Genomic DNA, 23,570 nt, shown 5'->3' on the forward strand with positions numbered 1-23,570 from the left:
GAAATTTTAGTAAAGAGTTCCAAAATTCTATTAAGATTCTATACTTTCAAATTTCTGACTTCTGAGTTTATTCTATCTTCTATAACATTCTGCAAAACTCCAAAAATCATTGATTATTTTCAGGGCCTCTGTTACTCTATGTTGTCATTGTGCGAGTTAAGTCAAGTTCTCAGCCTGTGTGTTGTATCATTACAGAAAGCACCCTTCTAGCAGGCTGGCACAAATTCCACTCTCCCCTAAGCTGGATGCCCTTGAGAAGGGCACAATTTGTAAATTTGTACATATGGCCATATTTTCTTTTATAACACTGCCAATCCTCTTCAAATGCCCTAGCTTTATCTTTTAATTTGTTTTGCATGCCATCTCTTCATTGTCCTTAAAATATTGGTCTTCTAGCAGCAGCGCCAGGCTGAGCCATATTGGAGCTTGAAGCAAAAGGAACTATCAGTAGTCTTGTTCTAATATTTCTTTAAAATGTTTACATTTTCACCAGGGGTTTTTTGCATTAATTTCTTTTTTTTTCAAAAATAATGCATTAAAATTTAATTAAAAATTTTAAAAATGTTTATTTATTTTTGAGAAAGAGAGACAGATTGTGAGCAGGGGAGGGGCAGAGAGAGAGGGGGACACAGAATCTGAAGCAGGCTCCAGGCTCTGAGCTGTCAGCACAGATCAGACACAGGGCTCGGACCCATGAACTTTGAGATCATGACTTGAGCTAAAGAAAGACGCTTAGCTGACTGAGCCACCCAGGCGCCCCCAAAAAGTATTGCATTAAAAGATTATTTTGATTACTGAGTCTTTTGGCACCTTCTTAAGTTTTGTGCCTGTGATGAGTGTCTCGCTTGCCTTACCTTAGTCCTCGCCTTGTCTAGTGGGATTATACTGGGAATTACCGAGTAGATGGTCAGAGACTTGAGAGTATTAGGGGGAAAATAGAGCCAACATGAACTCAGGTAAGGTTACAAATTTTGCCTAAAATTAGAGGATTAGAAGACACAAGCAATAGAGTTTCTAGGAAAGGTTTTTATTGAGTAGTTTTCAAGTCAGTATCTTACTTTGATAGATATGTAGATATAGCTATTATTACAATATTATTGCGGCCAATGCATGAAAAAATATGAAAATATGCTAGCTACTCACTCTAGAAGAAGTGCTTCAACTCCTGGTTTAAAACTGGTAGAATTTAAAAAAAGTCCCATAATGGCCAGGGTAAATATTCCAGACATTCCAACTAGTTCACCTATTTTAAAAAGAAATAAATATAAAGTATTAATTTAAGATCAACAGTGGTACAAATTTTGCTCAAGATGAAAATATCAGATATCTTGATAGTATAGTAACTTTATAGAGAGGCTACCCTACTTGGTTTCAACTGGATTATACTGCAGGTTATTACCACCACCTATTGTCCTTCTTCCTCCTCAGATTCACACCCAACTGTATGGTGGCGTCTAACATTCTTGCACAGTTTTGGCTTCAGATCATTGCCAACAATTCGAAGCTCATAAAACTCTTTTACTGTGTTCTCGTGCAGCCAAAGCACCCTCTACAGGAGTCATGTTTTTAGAGGGGCTCTGGAGGGATAAAATGGAAGTGAGCAAATGAGTTCTTTGGACTAGCCCACTTCATATGCTTTCTTTCTTGGGAGACAGTAGGAGATAGAAATGGTTTGACTTTGTGGCAGGACTAAGGGAGTCAAACTGGTAGAAACCCAATAAGGATATACTTCCCCAGTTTAATTTTGTTTGGGTGCATTTACTGTGTGAGAACGAAAAGCATGAAAAACTGGAATATTCTTAAAAGTAGCTGTAGTAGAGTTCTATTCCCTCTTGCAATATGAAAGTAGTATATTATCAATGTAAAAAATCCAAATAATATGGTACAGTATAGAGATTTTATATATGTGTGTGTGTGTATAAATTTTTTAATTTTTATTTTTTTAATTTATTTTTATATATATGAAATTTATTGACAAATTGGTTTTCGTAATTTTTATTTTTTTAAAGAGGACCCATAATTCAACGACCCAGGCTTCAGGTCCAGATCATCCCCAACTTATGCAAGTTTGACTTCTAATTTTTTGACTTTACAATGGTGTGAAAGCAGTATGCATCCAGTAGAAATGGTACTTCAAATTTTGAATGTTGATTTTTTTTTTCTCAGTCTAGCAATATGCGGGAACATAACCTCTTGTGATGCTGGGCAGTGGCAGTGAGCCGCAGCTCCCAATCAGCCAGGTGATCATGAGGGTGAACAACCAATACACTTACAACCATTCTGGTTTTCTCTTTGAGTCAGCACTCAATAAATTACATGAGATCTACTTTATCATAAAATAGACTTTGTGTGAGATGATTTGCCCAACTGTAGACTAATGTAAATGTTCTGAGCAGGTTTAAGGTAGACTGGGCTAAGCTATGATGTTCAGTAGGTTAGATATACTAAATGCATTTTTGACTTAAGAAATTTTCAACTTACGATGGGTTTATTAACACATAGGCCCACTCTAAGTCAAGCAGGATAGGTATAATTTTAACAAAAAAATTATTGGAATTTCTATAATGGAGAGGACTACATTTTCTCAGAAGAAATAATTTGATAAGCTAGTTGAGAATAGAGAATGAGATTCAAAAAGGAGCTTCAAGTATTAAAGGATACTTGCTGAATTACAATACTGGACACAAGTGGTAAAAATTAAGCAGGAAACATGGAAAAGTGAGATTAAAGGTAGCTATCAGGTTTTATGAAATCATGAATTACATAATGTAACTTCCCTTATGAGCTTCCTTGTCCCCATCTTCAGTAAAATTTACTAAGAACCAAAAACATCTATATATTTAAAGGGAGGTAGCAGAGATCATGAGGAGCTAACCTACAAAATTTTTCAGAAATCATGAGGAGATAGATCTTTGGGTGCTCAGAGGCTAAAGAACTGGGAATTTAAGATAATTGGATCAAGATCTTTGAGAGCAGGGGAGTGAGTTCCCAGTGAACACTCACCATGGCATACATCAAGCATACATGCACACAAAGTCACACAGAAAAAAAAGCTATAATGAGATTGTACAGTAATAGAGTTCTGTAACTAGTTTCTTTTTTCCACTTACTGTTTAGCAGACTCTGTTCTAGTTAATAAATAAAAATTAAAATTAAAATTAAAATTTGTTTTAATAGTAAAGAGTATTGTGGATATTCCACCTTTATCATATTGTCATTACTTGTCAATTGCCAGGTGTATTTGGATCAGTTATTTTCCCTTCCATCTCTTTGGCTTACTTTACATTGCTTTGTTACAACAGTTGTATTTTAATTACTGGTGGCTTGTTAAATATTTAATACCTACCTAGTAGAGAAAGTTCTCCACTTTTTTTTTAAGCTATCTTGTCTATTCTCACATTTAGTATTTCCAGATGATATTTCAAATTGTTTTGTAAAATTTCAACCCCCCCCCCTCAAATTTCTATTATTTAATTCGGACTGTAATACATTTTAATTTTATGAAATTGGTATCATTATCACACTACCGAGTCTTTCCCTTCCAGAGATGGAAAATTACAAGTTTTATATTCTTTAGTTTAGTCCTGGCTAGAAATGGTACCTTAAGCCAGGAACTAACACTTTGGTTAGTCAGTTTTGAATTATAAAAGAAGAGGAAAATGTGGACATAGGCACTTTGAGGAGATCAAGTCCTGGACTAGTCATTGTAATTTATTAGGTAACAGTGACACCTGGAAAATATTTATAGGGAATATCTTGAAGATACTAATAATATGAACATTAAGCCAGGTCGGAGTGAAAGTCCTTTTACATTAGATTTATATTTCCTCTGTACCTTGTTTTCAGGAAATTCTGTCCTAGAAGTTTTCTTTCTAAAATATTTATAGAGACATTTTAACTCTAAAAGTTTATAATTATTTTGGGGGGTATAACCCTTAACCTTGAGGCTATGCTCACTTACTAATTAATGTTAGAGAAAAATTATATTTTCTGGAATATATTTTTGTAGAAATTTAGGTATCCACAATTAAAGTAGTACGTGATGAATGTATCTGTACTGGCTGTTCCTTAGATGTCTATTAATTCATTAACTTGATTCTATAAACTCACTTGGTTATAATTGGCTTTAATCTCCTGATTAGTTAGGAAGCCTCAAGATCCTATATTCTACCTTTCCTTCCTCAGACATGAAAATAATGACTCTTGTTAGTCTAGCAATTCTAAAAAGATTTTCTCTGTTTCAGTTTATTCCAATTTTATATTTCTCAGTAAACTCTTATAATTTTCCATGTTTAGACTCAAACTTCTTAAGTTTATTCCTTTATATTTTATAACTTTTTGCCAATGTAACGAGTATCAAATTTTCATTATATTTTCTAACTAACTACTGCTGGCTTATAAGAACACGATTTTTTTGTATATTTATCTTATATCAAGCTATTAAAAAGCCTTTTGGGCTTAGTTTACTAATTAATTCTTTTGAGTTTTCTATGTAATTTAAAATGTTGTCACTAATGAAATCATTTTCTCTTTTAAAATTATGGATAAATGTCTTTTTTTTTTCTTATTGCATTAGCTAAAGCTTCCAGAGCTACTTTAAATCATCAATATGAGAATAGGCAACTTTTACTCCTAAATGTAAATGAAAGTGCACAGTATAAGTTGGTAACTAGATAACTAGGTATTAGAGTAAAACCTTGGATTGCGAATAACTTGTTCTGTGAGTGTTCCACAAAATGAGCAAACATTTCTAAGAAATTTTAACTTGATAAACAAGTGATGTCTTTCCATACAAGTAGTATGTGACACCAAACACCATGTGATTACAACTGGGCGAATGGTTCTTGAAATTCACTTTGATAAACAAAGTGCTGTGGATTACAAGCACGTTTCTGGAAAGAATTATGTTCACAAACCAAGGTTTTACTATATTTACTGCACATGCTAACTCCAAGTCCTTTGCAGGGCTGTCTTGAAGAGCAGGGTTGAATGAGATTCTGAGGCTGCATCAGAAAACAATAATATGATGAATGATTAATAACTACCATACTCCTGTGAGGAAGAAATGGTGGCAAAGGGATTAATAATATTGATAGATTTTCTAATATTTAGACTTACTTGATATGAAACTTCTATTTTGATTTCCTTTTTGATCTAAAAGCTGTCCAGAAAAGTATATTTAATTTCAGGCTGTTAGAATGACTATTTTTAAAGACCCTCCTTTTGTAATTAGTAAATTATAATTGCATTGTGATTGAACAATATTTGGGATTTTATTAAAATGCTCTTTGAGTCTAGTTCATTTCCGTAAATGGTCTACAGGTATGTATGTAAAGGATATGTATTTGGTTTGGGGAGATAAGACTGTATATCTTATAAACCAAACACTTAAGTGTTTATTTATATCTTTTTATAGCCATAATTATTTTTTGTTCAATTGGTTATGAAATTATCTGGGAAAGGCATGATAAAATATCTCATTGAAATTGTGATTTTGTCAAATTCCTTTGTCTTTTATAATGGCATTTACTTTATATATCTTGACACATTGATTTCTGTTGTATAGATACTAATATTTTTATCTCTTCTGATAGGTTATTTTAAAAAAACATTCCTCCAGATAAATTGAATGGTTTATTTTACCAACTTTGCCTGGTATGTATCTTCCCGTATCTTTGTATTGAGTTTTTTTGTGTCATTTAATTTTAGGCATAGGCCCCAGACTTACAAATAAAAAAGATGAGGTACAGAATTGACAAGCTGAGACTTATGTGATTGACATCATCACCAAAAACAGTAGCCATCCACAATTGGATCAGTTTTGAACTCAGAATTCCAAACAAGAAACTTGCTAGAAAATAAGACCAAAGTCCAAATAGGATGTCAAAAACTGAAAAAAAGGGGAACAAACAGAAAATAGTTAATAGAGCTTACTTGATCTTAATTTTAAGTGATAATCTGGGTCAACTTTTCTTTTTGTTCCTATCTTTAAAACTAGCCATTGGGGCAGATGTATGGCATTTTCTTATTCCTACATTGAAAGAGTTTCTATTCAAACGCTGAGAGCCATACAAGTTGGCAAAATTCAGTCAATTTCATTAAAGAGCTTCTTTCGATCCCCAGTAAGAAATATACATTTATTCAGTGCCAAACAGTGTAATAAATTTTGGAGATACAGTAATGAATAAGAAGTAGAAAGTCCCCAAACTCTTGGAACTTATATTCTATATCTAACATGATACACACAGGAAATACAGAAAAGGAATGCCTCTGGGTCCCAGCTTAGTGAATCTCCTGTATTGTTGTGGCTTGTCAAAGCAACTGATTGGTTCCTTATTGTTGAGTATTTCATTTGCTTCCAGTTTTTTCCCTGATAAAATGCTGCATCGTATAGTGTGTATATTTCTGCACATGTTTTTTTGTACTTCTCTGATTACTTCCTTAGGCTCCAGAAGTGGAATTTGCACTAAAGAATAGTTGCTCCTTTACTGATATTGTCATAGTTTGCCAAATTTCTTTCCACAATCGTTATGACGTCCTTCCCAGGAAAACAGGAAGCCTAAGACCTTGATGGCCTTGGTTGCTGGAATCAGGCATGCCGGTGGGTGAGGAAATCCCCCCACTTTTACAGGGTGAGGAACAGAGGAATAGAATTTGAATCACAGATAAAAGCAGGTTCTGGGGTCAGGAAAGCAGAAGGGTCAACTGCAACAGAATAGGTGGAGAGCAAGAACGAAATGAAAACAAAGAATGGCCAACAGAAAATAGTCAGAGCAACCACAACAAAAAGCGAGACTAAATTTGAGAATAAGTAAATCTTGAACTGTGTTCTGAGGTGGCAAAATGAAAGAGAAAAAAATCTTTTATGAGTCCCATTTATAAACGTCCACTGTGGGAGAGGACACTGCTCAGAGTGCTGAGACAATTTAGATTCCTTCTTACCTAGTCCTGTGCCCATGTTTCTAGGTCTGCTAAGTGGAAAGATGTAGCATCTGTAGGGATAGTATGAACATGGAAGGGGAGTTTCAGGAGTGGCCTTCTAGGTCATACCTGTTCAAGGCATGGGGTTACCCATAATGGCAATCTGGGGAGTCTAGTACCTCCTGCAACTGAAACAAAGAATGGAGGTTGACTCTGGTTTCAGAAGGATGCAGGGAATGGGAGTTAGAAGACCCAATTTGAAGGTTGCTTTCTTTTTTGAGGTGCCTGGGTGATTCGGTCAGTTAAGTGTCCGACTTTTGATTTGGGCTCAGGTCATGATCTCATGGTTCAAGAGTTCGAGCCCCATGTCAGGTTCTGCGCTGACAGCTTGGATCCTGCTTGGGATTATTTGTTTCCCTCTCTCTCTGCCCCTCCCCCACTTGCACCCACAGGCATGCAGGTACATGCTCGCACTCTCTCTCAAAATAAAATAAATAAACAAAAAAGAAGAAAGTGGCTTTCTTCTTCTCTTTTTAATGTTTATTTCTGAGAGAGAGAGAGAGAGACAGACAGAGTGTGAGTGGGGGAGGGGAAGAGAGCGATGGAGACACAGAATCTGAAGCAGGCTCTAGGCTCTGAGCTGTCAGCACAGAGCCTGAAGCATGGCTTGAACTCAGGAACCTACCTGTGAGATCATGACCTGAGCTGAAGTCAGATGACTAACTGACTGAGCCACCCAAGCACCCCAGTTTCTTTTTTAAGAAAGGAAAATAGTTTCTAATCAGGAAAATATTTACTGAATGGAATTATTAGACTGGGAAAAACCTCAAAGCAAATCCAATATTTCTTACAACTTTTTTAAACTCCTAACATGCAAATTGGAAAAGACAGACCTCTAAGTACAGTAACTCTTCTTAATTTTTCTCTTTATGAAATATGCACTAACTTCAAAAGACAGAGCAACACTGTTTAAATAATTGCATGAGTTTTTAAAGGTAATAATTATTATCTGAGTTATCCAAAAATTATTGATTCGCTATTGTGTCAATTGGTATAAATGAAATATCAGCAAATCTTGTCATACATCTTTTTTCTTAAAGGAAAGTTTTCTTTCAAAGCTGTTAAAAATTCAGAGAAACTCCTAAGGGCTGAGGGGATAAGTTCACTGTTCTCTTCCTCCTTCAGCAGAGTTTTTATTATTGTAGAGTGACTACTTATAGTATTTACTCCTCTGAAACCTAAACACAAAATTCTATTCCATTAATTATTATCAAAATTATGAAGCAAACTCTGTGAAAGCAGGGACTATTATGTTCATGGTTGAAGCACTAAGGCCTAGAATAGTAACTGTCACATAGTACATATCAATAAATAATTGTATTAATGAATGAATGAATGGGTTAATGAATGAATTTCCATATCAGTACCCCCCTATATTCTTTTGACTTGCCAGTGAATATAAAAAATGTTCTCTCGATTAGACTGTAGATGTCAACTCTGATAAGGTTCTCTGACATTCTGTAGTCAATATTTACTATCTTAAATGGAGCTTAGTAGAATATTGGACCAAGTTTGGGCCTGGGCATGGATCCTTCCAACCAGCGCGTATGATGATACCTCTCTGCATTTTTCAGTTTCCCCCAAGAGTGGTCCTTGAGTTTTTAAGATGTTTCTGAACATAGACCTCTCTGTGTTGCTCACTCTGGTCTTCTTCAGGAAAGCCCTATGTGCAGGAGGTCTTATGGTAAAAACTCTCTGAGTGACATATTGTATCACTTGCTTGTGTGGTCTGGATTTTGGAAGAGGTTGAGTGTCTATGGTGGTTAGACTTTCTCACATAGCACAGATGGAATATATGAAGCACTTAAAGAAGATGTACCTTCCTGTGCTAAATTGGGTTTCCAGGTTCACCACAGATGTTCCAAGTTGCCATGGCCTGGGTAAGCTAACTGGATGTAGAGCAAGGCTTAAGGTGGGTTCTCCTGATGCCCAAGTAGGGTAACTGTCCACCATGTGGACGAGCTCCCTTGAGGAAGACATGAGAGGGGTGATGATCCCTAGAATGTGTGTTCTTCAGAAAAAATAATCTTTAATTCTTAGTTTTAGGCATTGATTATAAAGATATAAGGCAAAGATGGGTCAGAAGAGAGGTAAACAGGAACATTGGCTGCCCAACAGCGAGGTAGTTTCCAGGGACCATGAAAGTCACTACATATAGCTAAAACTTCCTCTTCCTGAGTGATTAGAAAAGTAATTTGAGATATACTTAATTGCTGGGGAAAGGGGGTAGTAGAAGGATCTGGCTCCAATATAACGTATTATTTGTCATCTTAAAGACCCCTTTGATGCACTAGAATGTAGTCTGGAAGCACCCCTTAAATGTTCTTTTTTCAGGACGATAGAAAGGTGAAATGAGATAATGCCACAGAAGGCCTTAGGGCACAAAAGACATCCAGTGAGTGGAATAGTATACGTCAAGAATTTTCTCCAGGAGCCTCTAATCATCACTTTTCCAAAATCAGTGCAAATAGCAGCACACTAAAAAAAGTAAATAACTTCTTAATATTACTTTGAAAATATTTGACTTCATAGACATCCTTAAAGGGTCCTGTGGACACCCTCTCCCGCTGCCCTGCCCAAGGTAGTGACTATCCTCTGAGAACCACTGTTGCAGGAAGAGGGTATGGGGTTTTGATCAGGGAGGGGCGTATAAGATGGTTCTGGGATTGCTGGTGACACTATATTTCTTGTCCTGAGTGATAATTACACATCTATGTGTTTTATAATCATTCATCATAGTGTGCATGTATCATTCACTATATATATAAAATACACAGACATATGATAAAGTAATCAACGATACTTAGGTTCAGGGTTTTCTGAATGTGGTAAATGAACTCATGAAGGCCTTGCAATCTCTCTGCTTAAAGCCCTGTCACTCATACTTGCTCTTTAAGCTGACAGCTTTCCATGTTGCCCCAGTGAAGCCAAGGGCAACGGCTGTATCCCTCTCACCACCAGCAGGTGCACTGCCTAGCTTGTCTTCCGAGTTCATCTTCAACTCATAGAAAACAACATCTCTCATGTTCTTGTTGTTGAGCATTTGGACTACAGCCTAGGTCTGTAGAATGCTTCCCCTATAAGCGTCCTCATGAAAAGTCTCAACCGAGTCTCACAATAAAACCACAACAAATATTAAATAAGAGATATGTGGTAGTGCTTTGTAAAGGGTAAATCATTATACTAATGCTCACGATTATATTTGTACAAGCATAATTATGGTAAAAGATTACAATATCCATATCAGCTTTTAGAAAATACAAGATTCTAATTTTAAGAAATTTAGGGAAAAAATAGGTCCTTACCTAATGAATTGTTCCCCTTTTGTAGGTTGCCATTAATATCTTCAATACTGTTAAACATAATCAAAGACATTATAGAGGTCATCAGACTTTCTCCATTAATTAAATTGGTGAGGCTTCTAGAAAGACCTATGGAAAAGAAAATATTTTGTTTCACTAAAGAAAATCATCAATATTAAAGATTAAACTTTTATTAGCAAGTAGAAGTATATTCTTATCTATAGATTTATATCACATACTTTTCCCATATACTTAAATAGACTTTAGTCATATTTGAAAACTCCCTTCAAGGAAATTTAATTATATATCAACTTTAAGTTAAGTCTAGACTTCCATAATTAGGAACCAAATTTATTGTGGTTGAGTATGGTTTATTTAACTAAGATAATAAGCTAGAGCTGTTATTGCTTGTTTTAAAGCCCAGATGAAAACATGAAGTTCATTATTTTTTTAATTTGGTGATTTAGTCAATATAAATACACATTATATATTTAAGGCAAGATAAGGAACAATGACAGAGGGATAAAGGAAATTCATAAGCCAAGCTTTATAACATGGTGCCTAAGCAAAGTATTCATGCAATTGTCAAGATAATCTCACTATGATTAGAAATTCTCTGACTTTTCCATACATTCCTGTCAAAGGTTCTAGAGATTAAGCTCTATGAAATGGAAAGCACCCTCATATTATGTACTCCCATCCTAATTTCCCTCCACTTGTGGTGATACTCTAAGTTTAGCGATCAATGATCATTTTTCTCTATTAAATATGCCTGTAGCGGCAAAACTGTAACTTTGAGCATCTTTAATGACTTTCTAGATGTCTGTAGGAAGGAAATGTTATTTCATGACCCAACCATTCTATGATCACAACCTAACACACTAAGTATGCTGTTGCAAGACAAGTCAAGTCAAGGCAGTGTGTTCTTGTGGAGGGGAAGTGCACTGATGGTCTAATTCTTCACCTCATTATGCATCCATGCCCTTTCCTGTAAAACTACAGTTTCTCTCCTCTAAGAGATCCAGTCTGTTCTGTTATGAGACTTGATGCAAGCAGAGGCTTGGGAAGGATTTTTGCTTCCTATCTTGGGTACCTCTGCCACCACCACTATAATGTCCCTTGGCTGTGCTACTGGACGATTGTGAAAATATGTGGAAGAAAGGTAGATTTCTCCAAGGGTCCATCCTAGATCACTTAGCCCCTGGATTATCTTCCATCTGACTGTAGATTCATTAGTGAGCCCAGGCCGTATCATCACAACTGCCAGACTCACGAAAAATAACAAATAACTGTTGTTTGAAGCCACTGTGTTTTTTCTTACTCAGTTGTTGAAACTCAGAGTTGTTCTTAACTGAGAAAAAACTAACTGGTACTGTTATATAATTATTCCAACTTGGAAAATAGAACTATAACAAATTGTAAATATGTGAAAATACACAACTGACATGGGGGCATAAGAGTCAACAGACCATGGAAAGCTCAAGACGGTGTGAAGGTACTCATGCACTCATAAGCATAGGCAGATTTTGTAGGTGTGTGGGAGTAAAAGAAAACAAATATAAAAATCTTGCTTTGTCAACTCAGGCAAAAATGTTGCCAAGAGAAAAGTACTTTATTTTTATTTTTTTAAAAACTACAAAGTGAGGAGAAAAACAATATTCCAAAAGTCACGGCAAGATGGCCAAAACGTATGAGCGTAACTTTGGAAGATAACCCAATAATTTACATTCAACAATGATAGGCCAGGCAATCACTGGATTACTAACCAGATTATAAGATTATAAAGTTGAAAGAAGTATGTAATGCTGTCAGGTAGCACAAAACTTCACTAAGTCCTGTGAGTGGAAAAGGGGCGGGCACTGACAGAGTCCCATAGAGGCAGGGCTGGGGGATAGACGCTGGGGCCTCCTCTCCTTTCTGTTTTTCTTTTTTAATTAAACCATTTTGTTTAATGTTTATTTATTCTTGAGAGAGAGACAGAAACAGAGCATGAGTGGGGGAGGGGGAGAAAAAGAGGGAGACACAGAATCCGAGGCAGGCTCCAGGCTCTGAACTGTCAGCACAGAGCCTGGCCAACTTTGAGATTATGACCTGAGCCGAAGTCTGACGCTTAACCGACTAAACCACCCAGGCACCAAAACTCTTACCTCACAATCTTAATCTCTTTGATTTGAGAATTGGCTTTCCTTTATTCATTTAGGTAGATTGATGTGTTTCCTCTATTCTATTTCTACTTCCCTCCAGTAGCTTCTCCCCCTGTAATGGTCATAAAATGAGAAGTGTGTGTGTGTGTGTGTGTGTGTGTGTGTGTGTGTGTGTGTTACATCAACTTGGTACTTTATTTATTTAAAAAATTTTTAATGTTTATTTATTTTTGAGAGAGAGAGACAGAGTGTGAGTGGGGGACGGGCAAAAAGGTAGATAAAGAGTCTGAGATACAGGGTTCCAGGCTCTGAGCTGTCAGCACAGAGCCTGACATGGGGCTGGAACTTGGGAACAGCGAGATCATGACTGAGGCCACAGTCCAAGGATTAACTGGCTGAGCCTCCCAGGCACCCTGACTTGGTACTTAATTTTAAATATAGATTTATTTCTCCTAAAATACTACACTCTGAAAACACTGTAAGATTAGTGACTTTACTGTTTTTGACTTTCTGCATTTTTTGGTCTTAATGGTGATGACTCCAAATTTTTTTGTTTTTTGTTTTTTTACAGATGGCATTATCCTAATTAAAGTATTTTCAAAGGAAAAACAGTATTTGACAATAGAAATGTCATCACAATGTATATGCAAATTGTTCACCCTCAGAACTTTGGTTTAAGGTAGAAGCATGTATAAGGTCAAGGATTCCAAATAATCCCCTGTCTTATTCCACAAGGGGATGAAAGATTTTAAAAATATATATACTAGGTAAGCCCATCACTAGCATTTCATTTTGTTCTAAGCATCAGCAACCTGAATCTCTATGCTTAATTCCCAATGCCCAGAACCTCATTTCATATAGTGAGAAGCTACAGTGAGCAAAAGATCTTAACACTAGACACATTAAATGCAGAATATGATATTTTAAGTGTAGAAAAAGAGGAAAACATATACTTACCAAGGTCTCTTATAGCAGCTGCAGTCAGCATGGGGTCTGAACTCATGAGGATAGTTGCAAATAATAACCATGGAGTGGTTTTCAAAAGTAATTTATTCACAGATGCCAGATACCAAAGAATTAATGTATAATTCATAAAAAAGCCAGGAATTGTAATTAAAATTATCTGCAAAGAAATTTTATGTATAGAAAAATCAGATTGCCTTTTTATCCTATTTTGAAAAGCAGATTATCAGGATTATTAGAGATACAGAATCACACTGAATCCATCAAAGGGAAATTTTAAATTATCTTATTTAACAAATATGTGCTTGCAAGTCTGGAAATAAGAGGCAAATATTGCAATGAGATTCTTAGGACCTATGACACAGCACTTGTAAGAAATAGCATATAATAAATAGCATATAATAAATAGCATATATAAGAAATAGCATATAATAAAAGGGAACTTTTAAATTTCTGGATAAGGTCATTGAATATAAATATGTATGTGTAAAGGTATATGCATACACACCATATATACTCACACTTATATATACACATTTAACTATGCATAAAACTGAAACCTAGCCTATTAACAGAGAGAAAAAGAACACAAGTTTACAAAGAAGTTACAAAAGAGGAAAAGGAGGAGAAAATAAAATAGAAAGAATGTAGAGAATTGGCAGAGGACTATAGAAAAGATGGGAAGAAAAATTCTATTATTCTAGAACTGGAACCTGGCCTTCTGCCTTCCCACCATTGCCTTCTACTTTCTTTTATTCTATCAGTGGCAGCTATGTAGTAAGATTTCATTGCCAGATGGTCTTGGAAAAATGTGACTGTGCCTGAAGCTACCTATAAGAATTCAGAACTGCACCTCTGTGTTCATTGTAACATTATTTACAATAATGTGAATTTACACTATTTACAATACTTATTTGCAATAATAAGACATGGAAGCAACCTAAGTGTCTATCTATAGATGAGTGGATAAAGAAAATGTATTATATATGCAATGGAATATTACTTAATCATAAAATAGAAGGAAATCTTGCTATTTGGGACAGCATAGATGAAACCTGAAGGCATTACGCTACATGAGATAAGTCAGATAGAAAAAGACAAATGTCATATGACCTAACTTATATGTGGAATCTTAAAACAACAACAACAACAACAACAACAACAACAACAACAAACCCTGAGCTCATTGATACAAAGAACAGATTGTCAATAGCCAGAAGTGAGGACTCAGGAGGTTGGGAAAAGAGATGAAGGGGGTCAAAAGGTACAATCTTCCAACTGTAAAATAAATAAGTCATGGGATTCAATGTACAGCATGGTGACTGTAGTGAATAATACTGTACTGTATATTTAAAAGATGTTAAGAGAGTAGATCTTAAAATTATGATAAAAAATTTTTATAATACTGTGGTGATGGATGTTAACTAGATTTATTTTGGTGATCATTTCAAAATTTTTTTTAATGTTTATTTATTTTTGAGAGACAGAGAGAGAGAGCTCAAGAGGGGAAGGGCCAGAGAGAGAGGGAGACACAGAATCTGAAGCAGACTCCAGGCTCTGAGCTGTCAGCACAGAGCCCGATGTGGGGCTTGAACTCAAGAACCGTGAGATCATGACCTAAGCTGAAGTCAGACACTTAACTGACTGAGCCACCCAAGCACCCCGGTGATCATTTCAAAATACAAGTATCAAATCATTATGTTGTATACCTGAAACTAATATAATGTTGTATGTCAATTATATCTCAACTAAAAAATTTTAAAAAATTATAAAAAATTTGTAACGATGTGGAAAAATGCTCTTACTACCAATATTAAATAAAAAAGCAATATATATGTATATGTATAGAAAGTGTAGCTTATTTTAATAGTTTTGCTTCTAATGTAATTTAGGTAATGGCTTTATATTTACAAAGCTGTTTTAATTACTTTGGAAGAAATGTATACCCTGCTTAAGATTTGGAGTATTTTTTCTTCAAGCTTTTTCCTTGATGGGGTTCAAATATCACATGATTAAGATAACATAATGGTTTGTGATTTAAAGTTATAGCTGTTTCTATGAGTATTCTCTGTTTTTGTTCATGTGAGTAAGAGAAGTTTTAGAAGGTGGGTATTTTAAAAAAGACTTTTATCAAAAATAATTAAAAAACTGGACCAAATGTTTTCATAATAGCTCTCTAATAGCATCTCAGAGTTAAAATTATAACTGGCATTAAGCTCTGCAAATCAGATTCTCAGAATTACTTTTTTTTCCTCTGTAATTTTTTTTTTCCTGAGCCCTCAATATGCTGGTCAGTCGCTAAGATATGGTTTATTCACTAAAATATAAAGCTAAATTTACTTCTCCCACACTTCGTACTTTTTCCTTGTCTTCTTTGTTTTATAATTTAGAGCAAAATTTTAAAAATCCGGAGCATAGATAACATATAGTAGTTCATGAGTGAATGATATTATTGGAAAATATCACTTCTTACCTGCCAAAATAACTTTTGGAGCATGTAAACATCCATGTCGAATGCAACGTTAAAGATAATTATTGGTGTAAATATATTAAAAAATAATTTTGGACTCATCCATTGTATGGCATCTGTGTATCTTTGCACCTAATAATATAAAAATACATCATTTCTCACTTATCCATCCTCCTATTAGCATACAACACATGCCAGACACCCCTCTCTCTAGCAAAAGAGAAAAAGATATATCACAATGTAATAGGTGCTAAAGTCTTAACTCTACTGCATTTTCATAATTTTCCATCAGATTATTACCAGTAACAGAAGAACGTTAATGCACATCTCCATGCCCATTTTATTTTTTAAATAGTGGCTATAGAAAGTACATTGATATGGGTACAAAAGAATGTGTAGGAGATTTTCAGGCATACAAGAGGAAGACAGGTTTCAGGTAGATGGATTATCATGCACGATGTGTACAAATGAATAAACAATCATATCGCATTTCAGAAACTACAAACAATTAACCATGGCTTATATGGAAAATGTGCATGGAAGAATAGTAGGAATAAAAACTCAGAAGTTATGCTGTTAATGAAATGATTAATTAATGGTGTTTGTCATAAAATATTTAGTTGATAAATCCTCTTATGGGCATCCACTCAACATTTGTTTATTAAGGAAACACTGGTTACTTGCTGTGTGAGGTGATATCTTTGCCTTTGGGAGATGATTCTGCCTGGGTCTCTCTTGTTTCCCCATATCTTATGAGTGGAGGCATTGATTGCTTTTCTTCCAGACTATCTTTCAAAAATATTTGTATGGCTAACAGCTTTGGAAGAGAGAGCCAAGTGTCTTCTTCTAGAGAAAAGAATTGGTTTACTATACTGTACAGTGCAATAAAGATAGTGTCTCTCGCTAGGGCAAGAGGTGGGATGAGCTTACTGCCCATCACAAAATATTCAAGTTCTTTAAACTAAGGTTTCTTCTCTTAAATTTTTTTTTCAACGTTTATTTATTTTTGGGACAGAGAGAGACAGAGCATGAATGGGCGAGGGGCAGAGAGAGAGGGAGACACAGAATCGGAAACAGGCTCCAGGCTCTGAGCCATCAGCCCAGAGCCAGACGCGGGGCTCGAACTCACGGACCGGGAGATCGTGACCTGGCTGAAGTCGGACGCTTAACCGACTGCGCCACCCAGGCGCCCCAGGTTTCTTCTTTTATAATGCAATCCATTGTGTATGTGGGTTTCACTGGACCCTCTTGGCTTCTCCCTGCAGCTCCTGGGGCTCATGGAACAGGCACAAGAAGATGCTGATAGTCTGGTTTCTGCTATTACTGTCAGTACTAAAGTCCTTTGTCTCGGGCCCAGAAGTCCCTTGTCTTTTGCCAGGACCATGAAACTGTGACAGGCTAACTTATTACTTGCAGGCAGAGTAAAATCTTAGGCCCTTCACAGTTCTTATGTTCTCTTCTTCTAAAAGGTTACTGACAAATACAAAAGTTTATAGAAGTACTTAATATTGCATATAAGTCAAAATCGTATGGTTACATAACATGTTCATAGCAATAATGTGCTCATAACAAATGAAGTAAGAATACTTCTGGCTCTTATATGAATACATGTTTTCCATAATGTTTGTTAATATCACATCTCCTGTTTGTTTGTTCTCATTCATGTTCTGATTGACTAGAGCAGGTGATGGAAAATTATGGCCCTGGGCCAAATCCGACTCAATGCCTGTTTTTGTAAAGTCTTACTGGAGCACAGCCATGCCACTTCTTACATATTGTCTACGGTTGCTTTCGAATTATAATGGCAGAGTTGAGTAATTGTGACAGAGCTCATATGGCCTGCATAATCTAAAATATTTACTAGATGGTCTTCTATAGAAAAAGTTTGCTGCCAACCCCGAGGCTAGAGAACTATTTAATGTGTCAATAATGCATTCTACGTCCCTTATTGTAAGATAGTCTCTCTCCTCTACCTGATTCCAGTTCTCAACTTTTTGTAACACTGCAGCTGCCATGACTGTATCTACAGTTTGCCTTCCTCCTTACTTCCAACTCCAGGTAAGTGGTCCAACATCTGTTTCTTGAAATCTTGTAAGCCATACACACTTAAAGAGTAGCCTCTATTGTAATAGGAATCTTGTAAAATATTCCTAACTGAAGCAATAGATTGGTTCAATGTCAGAATTATCTTGCTACAAGAGGCCTGTACTAGCAGCTTAATCTCTCTGGACTTCTTCTCCTTCTTCCTCTTCTTCTTCTTTTTAAAAAAATTTTTTAATGTTTTTATTTATTTTTGAGAGAGAGAGAGACAGAGACAGAGACAGGGCATGAGCAGGGGAGGGGCAGAGAGAGAGGGAGACAGAATCGAAAGCAGGCTCCAGGCTCTGAGCTGTCAGCACAGAGCCCAACACAGAGCTCGAACCCACAAGTCACAAGATTTGTAACCTGAGCCAAAGTCGGACACTTAACCAACTGAGCCACCCAGGCACCCCCTCTCTGCGCTTCTATCTTATGTACCAATTCTTGTCTAAACTTTTGAATTCTGCTTAAACTCTCATTAGCTGCTCACACTCTCAGTAGCTGTATGTGTACTCATTCTCTGAGCTGCCCACCCCCTTCCAGACAGTGGCTCTGTTTTGACTGTGTTTAGCTGGATCTCAGCTCTTCCATGCCTGGTTCCTTTTTTCACATATCTGATCTGATAGTATCCATATCACAAGCATCTATCAACTGGCAGAACAGTGAATTGGCAAGTATTTTTTACAAATTTCCTTAAAATTCCATCTTTGAATTTGCATGAATCTGAGGCATAACACAAAATATTTACTATACACACCTTGTCAGATGTAAAACTTAATATTTCAAAACTGCATCCAATTAAAAATAATATCACAGGGAGAGGAATTGGAAAGTCTTTTAAGTGCAGGTTCAAAAATGCTGCAGAAAAATACATTTTTACTGAAAGGCAATGAAATATGACACTTACAGAACTTTAATTTGATATACTTTCTTAATGCTGAGGACAATGAAATATTGTCCCACTTTTTACTTATTTAATTCCAGTAATTAAAACCCTCTCTCATACTTAAGCACACTGAATCAGTGTAATTGCTAATCTGCTGGATTCTGTATTTACGTCTTGTATGAAATATCTCATTTCCTTAGAATCTTTAGTAAATATTGCTAGCAATCACTGGCTCTTGGGTTATTACTAAACACTTATAGGAATTTTTTTACATGTTATAAATCAGATATTAGTTTCTTCAGCAATCCTGCAGCAAGAGGTTAATAAATAATTAAAGTTTAATGAAATCTCCTGGATGATTTTCAAAATAACAATGAAGAACTAGGTATAATAATTTGCCCAATGAGAAAAACTAGCTTCCTATTACTGGTTATCTACTATGCATTAGGCAGCCTATAATGAATTTCTATCAAAGTACAATAAGCAATATCATCGCATTTCCTTCAGTTTAATGTTTTCTTTTTTCCACTTTTTTGTAATATAATTTCTAATCAAAGAATGCAAAAAAAAAAGAAATCTTTTGATTTCTATAGTATTCTTTTCTTCTCATAAAGGCTAGACATAATTTATCATTTGAACAAAACCTATGGGACACCCTACCAAGTGCTTAAAAAGTAACTGACACATTCAGAAGACCCAAAAATTCTTTGTTCAAGTGAACAAAGCAGTACATGACTAGCTTTAATATGTGAATAGTTTATGATAAAGCAGATAACAAGAAAAATACACCAACCCTTGAGTTTTTGATTATCTGCTTTAATTCTTTCAATCATTTAAATCTAACCATGACCTACCAAGTAAAAAGACATGAATACTTTGAACCCAAAGAGGATGAAGACAATGAATCAGACTCTGCATGTCTCTTCTCAGGGACAGATTATCATTGGATTCATTTGGTTGGTAATCTTGGGTTAAAAGTATAAATTTAGGAACAAAATTCTAATATTCTATTACTGCTACTGTCCTCAATTCTATATGGCGACATTTACAAGATATATCCATAGAACAAACTCAAAGAAATAGTTACACCTACCTCCAACTGTGCAGATCAAAGACAGTATTAGAATTATTTCAGGGAGATCTTCAGAACTAGTCATAAATGTAATTCCGAGAAAACCCACCCATGTGCTGGAAACCGTTTTGGTAAGAAAAGTGATATTAGACACACTGGAATTCAAATCCATTTTGTTGTTTCTCACAAACCATCTGATTTCAGCTCTTATGACTTGGCAAAGCCTTCACAGGATCATAGGATTGTACAATTGGTCTTCTTGGTTTTTCTTAGGAAAAAAAAAGAGGAAGAAGAAGAAGAAGAAAGAAGCTCAGATTTCTCCTTAATTATTTCTAGTGATATCTTAGGGTTCACCAAATTTAAGAAAGCTTTCCCTTTCTATGATGCTTTCATTTTAAAGATGATAGAAAAGGTACAACTCCAAGTGATAGAGACTAGCCAGTGTCATCCTATGTTCACTCCAAATGCAAAGCACTATTCAGCTGTTATTCACCCTGAATCTACCCAACTGACTAAAAGCGGTTTTCATCTAATCAGTCAATGGGACTACCAAATGGTGCAGGTTACTTAGTTCTGAGGATGGACAACTGAGGGGTTTACCCTCAACTTATCTGAGCCTCTGGAAGCATGTCCTGGCAGCTATTCCAAAGTGGGAAGTGGGATGGGGTCAGAATATTCTGATCTCTGGAGAACTTAAGATGGCAGAGAAGTAGGGGGGACCCCAGGCTTTCCTTTTTTTCTCAAACACAGCTGTATTGAGATCAGATCACTTTGAAAACCAAGGAAATAGATCTTCAGAGTGACAGAAGGATGTCTTCAGTTGAGAGGGAGACAGCTTGGCAGGTGTGAGGTGCATGAAAGTGAATTGGGGGAGAGAAAAACGATGGTGCCTGGGAGGGGATGAAACCCTTTCTATGGAAAGACAAAAGGGAGAGAAAGAGAGAGGGGTTAAGAAAGTGCTGCACTGAGTTCATACAGAATGAAAACCTCTCTGGACCATGGACTGGGGGAGTGAGAAGTACTGACTGTCCCAGTTTGTTTTTTTTTTTTTTTTTCAAACAATGTTTGGAGCTCAAACTCTAAGATTTTGGAGTTGTGCAACTTTCTCCAGACTGGAGCTGTGGCTCTCACTCCTGGGGAGGAGGGAGCTGGCCTCGGGGTGCATACTGTGGTGCAGTGATCTATGGAGCACACTGGGAATACTTTTGGAAGAGGATTTATTGCCACCTAAGGACAAAAGGCCCTACAGGTGCCAGCCAAAGGCCTTTCATTGCTGGGGGACAGAGGTGCACCCAGAGGGAATATAGCCTTTTCTGCTTTTAGTGGTGTTACACCATAGATGCCATACACTGCAGGTGTGGGACTGTTTCTCAGGGACAGAGGACTTCACTAAGTGTGGAGAGGCTCTACTCTGGAGGAGAGGAGCAGATCCATGTGGTACCAGGTCCTTTAGGAACTTGGGTTTTGAATCCCAGCCACGCACCAAAGATAAAACTCAGGAGAGCTGTGGTGCAGGGCGAGTTGACTGTCCTCATTATTCTGTGAGAGCTGCCTGAATGGTGGGTGTGTGAGCTTCCTGGTCTGGGGCTGAGAGATTGGGGTGGCACCATTCCTCCCCCAACACCAACACAATGGGACTTCAGAGAGCAACAGCAGTGTCCAGTGGAGGCAGGACCGCTGACACCAAACCCTACCCTACGTTCCTGGCAACTGCTTATTTACTGGGGCAAGACTGACTCTAAGCCAAAGCAGTGGACCTCTCCTCCAGAAGACCAGCACAGCCAACATCCCCAATGCACCAAGTGCACTGGAAATCCAGGGCATCAAAATAACACCTACAGGCTTTTTTTGTTTCTTTCTTCTTCTTTTTTCTTTTGGAATCAGGCTCATAGTTCCTTTCTGTTTGTTTTGTTTTGTTTCATTTCCTTTTCTCTTTTTTTGGATCAGGCTTTTTTCTTTTCTTTTCTTTTTCCTTATTTTTTTTATTTTCTTATTTTTTCCCTCCTTTGTTTTTCTTTGGAAACAGCCTTATAGTCTTTTTATTCTCTGTTTGGTTTTTGTTTCCTTTTCTTTACTCTTTTTTTTTTTTTTTTTGGATCAGGTTCCCCTCCCCTCCACTTTTTCCAGGGTTACTTCAACAAACAAATCAAAGCACACCTAATTAAAGGTCCAAACACACAACCATTTCAAGCAAGGAGGAGTTCTGCAGAGGACTGACAAGAGGGAAAAAACAGCCAAAACACAATAGCACAATGCCCACAGCATACACCAGAAACACTTCCTGAAGTGTCAGGCCTTGGACAGCGTATAAGCCCTTTTTAATATAGCAGTATTCTCAGGTGTAGGACACAATGAGCTTTTAAAACATGGAAAAGACAGAAACTTAGCCAAAATGATAAGACAGAAGAATTCTCCCCAAAAGAAAGGTCAAGAAGTGGGGTGCCTGTGTGACTCAGCCAGTTGGGTGTCTGACTCTTGACTTTGGCTCAGGTCATGATCTCATGGTTTATGACTTGGAGCCCTGCATTGGGATCTACCCTGATGACAGCATAGAGCCTGCTTGGGATTATCTGTCTCCCTCTCTCTCTGCTCCTCCCCCACTAGTGTTCACTCTCTCTCTCTGTCTCTGTCTCTCTCTGCAAAAAGTAAAAATAAAAAAGAAAGAAAGGTCAAGAAGAAATCACAGACAGGGACTTGATCAAAACAGATATAAGCAATTTATCTTAAAATAATTTAGAACAACATTCATAAGACTACTAGCTGGACTTGAAAAAAGCATAGAAGACACCAGAGAAACACTTATTGCAGAGATCAAAGACTTACAAACTCATCAAGATGAAATAAAAAATACTATTACTGAGATGCAAAACAACCTGGATACGGGGCAACAAGGATTGAAAAAGCAGAGGAGAGAATAGGTAAAAGAGGAGATAAAATTATGGAAAATATTAAGCTGAAAAAAAAGAGGGAAAGGAAATTATTATATCAGAGAACTAAGTGATTCCATGAAATAAAACAATATCTGTATCATAGGAGTCCCAGAAGAAGAAGAACAAGAAAAAGGAGCAGAAGGTTTATTTGAACCAATTATAGCTGAGAACTTCCCTAATCTGGGGAAGGAAACAGACATACAAGTCCAAGAAGCACAGAGAACTCTCCCCAAAACCAACAAAAACAGCTCAATACCATAACATATTACAGTGAAACTTGCAAAATACAAAGATAAAGAGAATTCTGAAAGCTGCTAGGGACAAAAGGTTCTTAACCTTTCAAGAGTAGACACATAAGGTTAGCAGCAAACCTGTCCACTGAAACTTGGCAGACCAGAGAGGAGTTGCAGGAAATTTTCAATGTGTTGAATGGGAAAAATGTGCAGCCAAAAATTCTTTAGCTAGCAATGCAGTCATTCAGAATAGAAGGAGAAATAAAGAGTTTCCCAGACAAACAAAAACTGGAGGAGTTCATAACCACTAAGCCACTAAAATAAGAAATTTTCTGGGAGACTCTGAGTGTAAAGGAAAAAAAAAACCCAAAAAACAAAGACCAAGGCAACAAAAACTACAAAGAATCAGACAACATCACCAGAAACATCAACTCTACAGGTAACACAATGGCAATAAATTCATATTGTTCCCACTCTGAATGTAAATGAATTAAATGCTCCAATCAAAAG

The 23,570-nt window shown here is 36.5% G+C and overlaps 1 protein-coding gene across 7 annotated transcripts in view; it reads right to left on the minus strand.

The window, feature by feature from the left end:
* The window catches only part of SLC9C1 (solute carrier family 9 member C1), a 103,323-nt gene that overhangs the window by 64,909 nt on the left and 14,844 nt on the right, over positions 1 to 23,570 (minus strand). For 5 of the 7 annotated variants that reach the window (XM_011285957.4, XM_045036943.1, XM_045036945.1 and 2 more), the window contains exons 2-8: positions 19,919 to 20,165; positions 18,697 to 18,797; positions 15,864 to 15,992; positions 13,385 to 13,550; positions 10,287 to 10,412; positions 5,729 to 5,890; positions 1,144 to 1,243 (exon numbers count right to left, since the gene is read on the minus strand). In XM_011285957.4, the coding sequence (XP_011284259.1) occupies positions 1,144 to 1,243; positions 5,729 to 5,890; positions 10,287 to 10,412; positions 13,385 to 13,550; positions 15,864 to 15,992; positions 18,697 to 18,797; positions 19,919 to 20,069 (935 nt within the window). In that variant the 5' untranslated portion in view covers positions 20,070 to 20,165. Of the gene's footprint in view, positions 1 to 1,143; positions 1,244 to 5,728; positions 5,891 to 10,286; positions 10,413 to 13,384; positions 13,551 to 15,863; positions 15,993 to 18,696; positions 18,798 to 19,918; positions 20,166 to 23,570 lie in introns of those variants that run through there. The other 2 variants (XM_019839711.2, XM_045036946.1) reach the window with 2 other exon arrangements.

This window comes from Felis catus, chromosome C2, assembly GCF_018350175.1.
Source record: "Felis catus isolate Fca126 chromosome C2, F.catus_Fca126_mat1.0, whole genome shotgun sequence".
Lineage (NCBI taxonomy): Eukaryota > Metazoa > Chordata > Mammalia > Carnivora > Felidae > Felis > Felis catus.